General features: G+C 38.0%; 1 protein-coding gene across 2 annotated transcripts; it reads left to right on the top strand.

Moving 5' to 3' along the window:
* The first annotated feature begins 1,509 nt into the window (after positions 1-1,509).
* Positions 1,510-8,368, top strand: LOC148876567 (GATA transcription factor 28-like). Of its 2 annotated transcripts, none has more exons than XM_088967527.1 (12): positions 1,510-2,079; positions 2,177-2,567; positions 3,919-4,002; positions 4,091-4,224; positions 5,018-5,146; positions 5,284-5,398; positions 6,235-6,294; positions 6,498-6,569; positions 6,709-6,777; positions 6,970-7,038; positions 7,932-7,995; positions 8,093-8,368. In XM_088967527.1, exons 2-12 carry the CDS (start codon positions 2,289-2,291, stop codon positions 8,095-8,097), a joined length of 1,080 nt encoding a protein of 359 aa, XP_088823653.1. In that variant the 5' UTR covers positions 1,510-2,079; positions 2,177-2,288; the 3' UTR covers positions 8,098-8,368. The 2 variants fall into 2 exon arrangements, with proteins under 2 accessions (XP_088823653.1, XP_088823576.1); XM_088967450.1 differs by having other exon boundaries at positions 1,860-2,079; positions 6,967-7,038.
* The last annotated feature ends 959 nt before the right edge of the window (positions 8,369-9,327 follow it).

Raw genomic sequence — 9,327 nt, 5'->3', positions numbered from 1 at the left:
CTTATTGTAGATTTAGTTGAATTTCTTGTGAAAGGAAAATGGGAGGAACACAAAGATTTCAGTAGTAGAGAAGAAAAGAGAAGGAGAAAAGAGTAGGAAGTCAACCAGGATTCTTGAATTAACCCTATCCGCCAACCCCTCATTATATTTATACTTAACTTAAAGGATGAGATATTACAAGGATGACCTTAGTAGGGCGGCTTCTATTGTAGTTGAACAGTCACAACTTAAAAACATAAACTAATTATCCTAAAGCCCAACAACTTCCTAACTAAATAACTTAAAATAATAATAAATAAATAAATAAATAGGGAGAACACACCGATTCACCCCTAGTCCCCTACTATCGAGATGGGGGGGGAGATCGACTGCAGTCAGTGTGTTCAAACAGCTTTTACAGAGAAATATCCCCATACTTGTGTACTTTATTTCATGGAGAAATATTCCCACCGACTGAATCCAGTTTCCGCGGGTTTGCTGCTCCTGTTGAAGCAAAAATGAAACTAGCTTGACTTGGGGCTCTATGCGTCTAATTCAGATCCCATAATAAAATTCAATACTAAGATTAATGTAGGATCTCTCTTTTATCATCAACTATCAATGATCAATGATGGTTTTGGGACATGGATGCCAATTGTTGTCACGTTGCTGTGTTAAATTGATGCTGATAGGCATACTATGATCAAAATTCTAAAAGAAATTATTCAAATAACAAAAAATATTAATTTTTTTTGGTAACTAGTCATATAACTATAGATAATATTAGTTGGACCCAACATGATTCAACCCCCCAAAAAAGACATGTTTAAACTTTAAACTGTAGTTGAAATTGAAAGAGAACAAGGCTTGTAATTGGTATATTTTCCAACATATTTTGTCATCTTGATGCGACCCTTCAATGACAAACTTAGTTGTTGTTTTTTTTTAGTTCTTCACAAGAAGAAGAAGAAGAATAATTAATGGGTCTTTGCTTATTATAAGCAATAAGAGAGTGACCAAGCCTTGGGCTACATCTACATGTCCACATGCCTTTCCCATGGAAATTAGTAACCAGACTAAGGTCCCCTTCTCATGTACAAACATATGTGGAAATTGCAGAGTCTAAGGGGCACCAGAATTTACAAACACATCCTTCTAAAGTGGTGGAGCTGTAGTCATCACCAAATCAGGACATCCCAGAAACAGAAAGTACTCTCCCTTCCTTACTTTGAGTACAACAAAACAAAACCTTGGTACCATGTGATTTCCATCTAGAAACTGTACTGAGAATGGACTCTTGTTGGAAACCCTAGAGACCACAAATGACAAACCCCCCTTTGATTTAGATGCTTTCAACTGTAACCCATTTCTTCTGTTGCCCTTTAAGAGCCAACAGGTTGAATCCCTTATCAACATCAATTTCTTGTTCATTTTTATCCAACAAAATCTTTTGATGGGTCCCACAAAGAGAGAGCGAGAGGGGTTTGGAGTTTAGTTTGTACTGTTTCTCTCTCCTCACTCCTCAGTTCTAAAAAGGTGATGATAGATCTATTTGTTCCAAGGGACTATGTCCATGCACGCTCCAATTTTCTAACTACCTACCAACGTGACTGTTTTCCTATTTTCGTAATTTCACAGTATTCCACCACCACTTAGGAATCCTGGTTGGGTGTGGTTATGATGGGTTGCCTACGCTATACAGCCCCGCATGACCGTCGGATCAATGTGTAATGATGGTGTCGCTAGTGATCAACATCTATTCGATCATCTGACACTGTCACGTGATCGGGTCCTACAAGCTACCGGGGGATCTTATCCGAAACGGACGGTTGACAGACGTTGCCCAGCGACTAATTGGGTGACTTCTGTATCTCTCAGTTATCTCTTTTATAGTTTTTTTTATAAATAGTAATACCTGCAGAAGAGGATGTACATCTCCTTTCTCCCTGGATTCTCTCTCCTCGCCGGTAACGAGAAAAAGAAAGAATAAGAAAAGCAGTAATTTTGGGCGACTCTTCAGAGCTAAAACGGAGTTCTCTCCAGGGAACAGAGTGGTGTAATCGGCAAATTTTGGCTATTTGGGGTGCTTTCCGAGCTATGGTAATCTTGTTGTTAGGTCTGGAGCCTGCGATTTTAGTTCCAATTAGGGTTAGGGTTTTCGACAATTCTAACAGGTGATGTTTCTGCGACGGAGCAGGTGATGATCTCAGGTCTAGGGTTTGGTTTTTGAACTTCTGCGTAGGAGGGTTGTTTGGTCTTTGGTGTGTCTCTGTTTTGTGTTTGTCGCCGTGACTGTAATGCTCTGACTGATGGCCTCGGTGAATCCACAACCACTGCAAAGTATTCCTCCGTACGAAGGTCACGAAGATCGGTTTCAGATTCCCATCCAGATCGACGACGACGGAGGTGGATACGAAGCTGATGGAATTGATGCCGTGGGCGATGAGGCGATGGATGATGTTGACGACGTTCACGTGAATTCTGGAAACCCTGTTGATCAAACTTATGGTTTGGCGTCTCGGACAAGTGAGCTGACGCTCTCCTTTGAAGGCGAGGTTTACGTTTTCCATGCCGTGACGCCAGAAAAGGCAAGTCTATACTCGTTATCTCTTCGTTTTAATTACAACGTTTTTACTGGAGTTGGAAATCCACGGTTTGGTTTTCTTAGTTATTAGAAAGTAATATTTTTGTTCGCTTTTTGCCAGAGTGTATACTACTACATGGGAGTCTTGCATATCGGTCTTAATTGTCTTTCTTCATGGTTGTTTCCTGTTTGTTCTTTCTGGTTCTAGCACCTAAGTGCAGTTTATTACTTTATTACATAATTTCAGTGCATTTTCAGAGTTGGACATGTTTTTTGCTTTCATAAGTTACTTCAAGGACGGATTTTCCTATGTTAATAACCCTGTAATTAGATAAAGAACGTTAATTATAACTTATTTATCTATATTTAAAAGAATTTTCTTGGGCTGCTTTTATTAAGTGGGCTGGGGGGGGGGGGCGCGGGCGATATTTGAGTGTTGTGTTTCACCTGGGAAATATGATGTATGCTGTTTCTATAAATATTACAACATTGGACAGGGTTTCTATGTATTTAATCCTATGAAGTATTGATAATTAGTTTTACTTATTAGAAATCTGATGTGTGTATGTGTGTGGGCCTCTGGGGTATTTGATGTTCGTAAGCAGTGTGATGAATGCCGTATAATCAAGACCTGGTGGCAATTTGCTGAAAAAAGCCCTTAGTCCCCATCCCCAGTCAAAAGTACCATCTATCACAACAAATGAAATTATCCTACTAGAGTGGCCCCCCTAATACTAAGTATTACTTCCAATACCCATCCAGTTAGGCTATCAAGAGCGAGTTTGCCGGGCTTGCATGCATTTGAGCAAGCTGTTCATCCTGGGAACCAAGGTTCTAGATTATGTACCATTAAAGGAGCGTCAGAGATTGGATAAGATGAATGAGGATAAATATATATTTGGTGCTTCTTGGAGATTACAAATAGCACACTATAGAGGCGAGGTTTTTGGCATCAGAATGAACAGAGCAGAAAATGCCACCCTAAAAACAGCCACATTATTCAAAAAATGCCAAAAGTTGGGTTCATATCTAGTCTATCCCTCCTAAGACACTAGATTGCCAGGACCAACATTGAGTAATGGCCCTTCGATGAAAACCTCTTTCCATTGGGTTCTCAAACCAATGAAATCTCTCTCTCTCTCTCTCTCTGCATCTTTTTCATTCTTTAGTTTCCTTTTTAACTAACTTTTGGGCATTTAATATCTTGATGCTTTGTACTAATGTCTTTTTACATGTTTGTGTACTGGAGTATATCCAGACTTCAATTGTGCTGTTGCTGCACTGGATCTGCTATTTGTTCTTTATAATATAATCTTAAGCAGTGCTGTATCTTTTCTGGCTTGTGCAACTAACAGGTTCAAGCAGTATTATTGCTTCTGGGTGGGTGTGATATACCTGCTGGTGTTTCTAGCATTGAAGTACCTTACCAGAACAATAGGGTATTTATCAATATGCACATTTTCATAAATTTATTGTTTATTTTGCAATTTATATATACCTTAACTGATTTACCTATAAATTTGTTAGGGTGTGGTTGAGGGCCCAAGACGCTCAAATCTTTCACGAAGAATTGCGTCCTTGGTTAGATTTCGCGAGAAGCGCAAGGAGCGAAATTTTGACAAGAAAATCCGATACACTGTCCGGAAGGAGGTTGCACAGAGGTCAGTTTTATCAACCTTCTATGTTTCATTGGTGCAATTATACAAATTTATTGAATGTCAGGAATTTGTGTTGTTGTACCATAAGCTAATGGATGGCCCCTATTTTTGCAAGTTCATACATGCATAATGATACATTAATAACATTTCTCATAAAAAATAAAATATATATAAACAGAACTTATAAAATATAAAGTACATAAAAGCAGACAAGCTGTGTATGCTGAGTGCCTGTTTGTGAAGGTTTTGATGCTGTGGCTTTTGGCTTTGTAAGGTAGGGCCCACCCAGAAAGTCTATAAGTGATGTTTGGTAAAAAATCTGGAGAGCCATATATGGTCATTTTACATCCATTTACATGGCACTCTGCACAAGCCTCTTCTAGTAGCTTATTGAATTCAGCAGCTGATCAAAGCAGCTAGATGTGAAGCTAAGCTCTCCCAAATGGGCCCTGAAAGCTATGATACCCAGATACCTGTACAAGGGTGGGAGGGCTGCTTTTTCTCCCTTATTCAAATTGACCCAAGGTTTACTAATTTGATCATAGATGGTATTGTAAAAAGCTGAGTTGGGAGGGCTAATTTGTATTGGGGATCTGAGCTTCTTGTCTGGCTGGATGTGTTTTTTCTTTCCTAGTCATTGAAAGCTTTCTGTTACGTGGGTGTTGCTGTTTTTCTTTTGTCTTTTGGCAGCCCTTTGTCTTTGAGATCTGTACTCCTTTTCTCATATTTTATTAATGTAACCTTTGTTGGCAGATGACATCATTTTAATGTACTTTTCATTTGTTTATTTGGTCAGGATGCATCGCAAGAATGGCCAATTTGCATCTTTGAAGGAGAGTTATAAAGAAGGGCTACCTGCCTCTGGCAGTTGGGATCCTGCACAGGGTTGCCCTCAGGATGATGGTACTCCTCGTCCAGAAATTGTGTGAGTTTTCAAGAAAATTTAGTGTTGACCAATTTCTGGATTTAAATATAATTCTCATGAATTTGCTTGATAGAAAAGAAAAAAAAAAAAGGAAAGGGATGTTGTGCCTGAACTACTATCTTTTGTTTTGTTTGTAGTCTCCGAAAATGTCAGCACTGTGGCATTAGTGAGAAGTCCACTCCAGCAATGCGTCGTGGGCCAGCTGGTCCAAGGTCTCTTTGCAATGCGTGTGGCCTTATGTGGGCAAATAAGGTTGGTATAGCTTTTATTGCTTTATCCACATTTGTAATCTTTTATGGTGCATGACTGGATGTGGCTTAGCATGGATGTTAAATTATGTCTTTGTTCTGCTCTTATTTTAAGAATACTTTGGCATGTATTTTATCTTGATCAATTGTTTGGGAAGCTGATCCATTTTAATGCAGGAGATACAGAAATTTCCAAACAATTGAAACAATATTGGAAATGTTCATATTTATCAAAAGAGTTATGATCTTTGACATGGACAAGAATGCCAAAATATATGGTGTGTGATCAGCAAGTTCCCATTACCATTAGGGTGTGGATATGTAAATGTTTTATTATTCTGTATGGATTCATTTGGTGGTTGTCCATAAGCTCCAAAAACCACTCTAGGTTCTTAAGCTTCTGTGATCGGGCAAACACAAAATTCCCAGAATTTCTTTTTCTTTTTTTAAATATAAAAGTCAAGGCATCTATTTTGCTTGCTTCTACATGGGTCTGAGAGTATCCATGCCTTTTCTTAGGTCATATAATTCCTATTTCTTAGTGCTATGAGATCTGGACTTCCATTCTTGATGGTGCTAAGTCTACATTAACTTGGTTGTTGAAGCTCTAATTAGGGTATAGAATTGGATAGTAGGGAATTGTTTAAATATCTCCAAGTTGTAGGTGGGTCTTATTTTTGTTGTTAACTCTATAAACTAAATTGATGGTGGTCATTGTTAACCATGTCTTGTCTTGATATTCAAAATTTGCTCTTGATTATAGCATTTGGCAGTAATGTTACTATCTTCTTTTTCTGATGTGACTTTCTAGATGTGCTCACCAGTTTATTGGATCTTCAGGGAACTTTGAGAGATCTGTCCAAGGGAGGAAGGAGTGTTTCCTTTGACCAGAATGAGCCTGTGAGTATTCTCTCTTTGGAAGCCAACATGGTTTATATCTAGTTTGAGTAGCCTTGAAGGTCACCAAACTATATTCACATGGCTAGCTAAGTTGTGGGTCTTGGAGTTGATATTGCCCTTAGTTTTTATTTTCTTAGCTATAAGTTTTTTAGTAGCATTGAGCTCTTTTTCAGTAGTAATCTCTTATATGCTTGAATTTACAGGGGACTCCATGTGAAACAAAAGTTTCAACTATGGAAGCTTCAAATCCTTCTGCCAACCGGGATGGACAGCAGGTATGTTTTCTTGGTGAATTATGGACACACTCTTCACTAGGCAAATAAGTTTTTGAAGGTCTGGCATGAGAGAGATGCAGCCATCTGGAATTAAACTGAAAAGAAATTCCTTCCATGTTATGACATGTGGGTTCTGCAGGGAACTCTAGAAGATTTTCCAAAGACTATTGTAGGAAGTGAGAATTCTTTGGTCAACCAAAATGTGCAGGTAGATTTGGAGCCTGTCATTAGAATATGTTTAGTTTGATTAGTCAAATTACTATTGGGTTTCTAGCACAGCGATATTGGATTTAAATGATTGATTATGTTACAGGTTATATTATTCATGTTTTTCCATATACTGTATGATAAATAATGTTTATCTCTGGAGTTAATCATTGCCTTGCCATGGAATCAGCAGGGAAGTCCAGAAGAATCAAAGCCTTTACCCTTGGAATTTGGGAATCCTTCTATTAATCAGGTTGAGCAGGTACTGTACTTTGGAACCATGATCGTTATATGTGCTTATGGTTGGATTTCAGTTAGGGTTAATCTATAGTAGGATATTCTTTTTTTTTTTTTTTTTGATTGGTAGCAGGATATTTTTAAATCTTAATTATTTTCTGCTGTTTTGATTTCTTTAATTTCCATAGAACTTAGTATATTTCTTTCTGTGTTAGCTAATTTATTTAGGGCATCTTCATCTAGCTAACTGATATAGTTAGCTAATTTATTCTTATAACTAGCACAAGTAAAACTTGGCGTTATTGCAAAATACACAAAAAGCTGAGGGAAGAAATTCATTATGTTACTCATGTGAAATGTATGGGAGACATCCCTCTCTTTATGCTTTCTCCTATCAATCATGGTATTGAGAAGCTAAAATCCACTATGGGATACTTTTTTTATGGCCGTACTTTGCTTGTGGAAACGTGGATGATACACCACTGGTCAAGTCAAAAAGATGTTTTAAGACAGGTCTTTGTAACTGCAAATCTGCAATGCAAGCAAAAGCATCAAATGGTTCTTGGTCTGAATTACAGGGTTTGCATGAAAATGTAGTAGTTCTAGTTAGATTTGAACATGAGAATTTAAAAGGTCTGCCTACCTAATGTTCTTATGAAACAATTCCGGATGGCTTGGGCTTAAGATGCATCTATGATTCACCTGACAGCCTAATGAGCACCCTGACCACATTCGTTTTGCTTTTAGATAATTAAGATGATCTTATGACAAATGACCTTATCATACTTGTTAATTCTTTTTTTTTTTTTTTTTTGTTCCTAGATCTTGGTAGGATCTTCTATTGAGTTCCAAGAATATTGTCAACTCACAAAGTCTGTTGGCAAGACTTGCTAAGAACCTTCTTGTGATCATCTACAGGAAAACTTGGATGATCTTGCTAATACTTCAGAAATAGATATTCCTTCCAACTTGGATGAAACAGGTAAATAACCTTTACTTTCATATGTTCTCGGGTGTTGCAGTAATGAATTTCAACTGAACTTTGAATGTTAGTACCAAATTTTGTGCTCTTTTAACAGCCTGAAATGGGGAGTGATGGCCAGCCGCCAGCGAATTACATTGAACCCCAAGTGTATGTTTGCTACCTGACTTGGACGAGAGGGATAAGAAAGGGGCAGTGCTGGTTGCTACTGACATTAGATTTCTGCAGATTATTCATGTTCATAAAATACCTAGGATGTGATTTGTGTATGCGAAAACCAGCCGAGTGTTCAATCTATAATATGATCAATCTAGTTTTGTTTTTTATCCTTGCATTGGATTTTATATAAAATGTGATGGCTTCTGATTTTACATATGCTTTCTGATGTGTGGATGATTGCTTTAGTCTTTGCTACGGAATTCTTTCCTATGTCTGTATTTATGTATTTGGTGGAAACGACACTCTGTAACCATGCCAATGCTTGCTTGTGTAAGATGCCAAAGCTTACTTGTGTAAGATGCGGGACTCCCACTGTGATTGTTTGATGAATGATTTTGATCCATTGGTTGGCGGAACTTGACCTAATGATGAAAATCTTGATGAGGTAAAGCGTGTATGGCATGAGAAGAACAAGGCGAAATAACGGTAATTTTACTAACGGGCATCATTAGTTTACTATTTTACCCTTCATTATCTCTTGCTTTGCTTTCTTCCTCTTCGATGGCTTCTCCTTTCACTCTGCCGCCTTCTGCGCCCTATTTTTATGAATTGCTGACACAAAAAGGTCACTAGGGACCCCTCCAGTCAAGAAATTATCTGATAAAACTAGTGACTCCAGATTCAGGATGTTGATTGCTCCAGAGAGCTTGTTGTTTGATAAGTCTAGGCTCTCCATCATAACTAATTTAGTTTTACAGGAATTTCGCCATTCAATCTATATTCCCAAACAAATTTAAGTAATGATCCAAAGAGGGTGGTGTTTTCCAAGAAAATCTCTTTCGATTGGTATTTCAGCTCGATGGAGGTGAGGAAGAGAGAGGGGTAGAGAGAGAGAAACTGAGAGAAAAAATGAGGAATGATGATGGGGAAAGGAGAAGGGAAAGGGGAAGATCGCTGATTGCCATCACTGTTCGGGACGATGAACAGTAGATTACCCATAAAAATTATGTCTAATAAGGCTGATTCGCCATTTAGGGGCATTTTGATCATAAATGTTGACATGAACGATTTCTGCCGATGAACATTAATGGTACTTTGGTGAGTTTTGGATGTCTTGAAAAGTTATAATGAATTTAAGAGAATTCATAAAAAGTGATGATGAATTTTGAACAA

This window comes from Nelumbo lutea, chromosome 1 (genome assembly GCF_056320005.1).
Source record: "Nelumbo lutea isolate HS-2025 chromosome 1, American lotus-T2T, whole genome shotgun sequence".
NCBI lineage: Eukaryota > Viridiplantae > Streptophyta > Magnoliopsida > Proteales > Nelumbonaceae > Nelumbo > Nelumbo lutea.
Note: the sequence above shows the minus strand (reverse complement) of the source record. Positions and strands in the feature narration are given on the sequence as shown.

Coding starts and splice junctions, on each gene's coding strand:
- LOC148876567 (XM_088967450.1), top strand. CDS start 2,289: ATGGCCTCGGTGAATCCACAACCACTGCAAAGTATTCCTCCGTACGAA. Junction 6,570..6,708: donor CCAACCGGGATGGACAGCAG/GTATGTTTTCTT, acceptor TGGGTTCTGCAG/GGAACTCTAGAAGATTTTCC. Junction 7,039..7,931: donor CTATTAATCAGGTTGAGCAG/GTACTGTACTTT, acceptor GATCATCTACAG/GAAAACTTGGATGATCTTGC.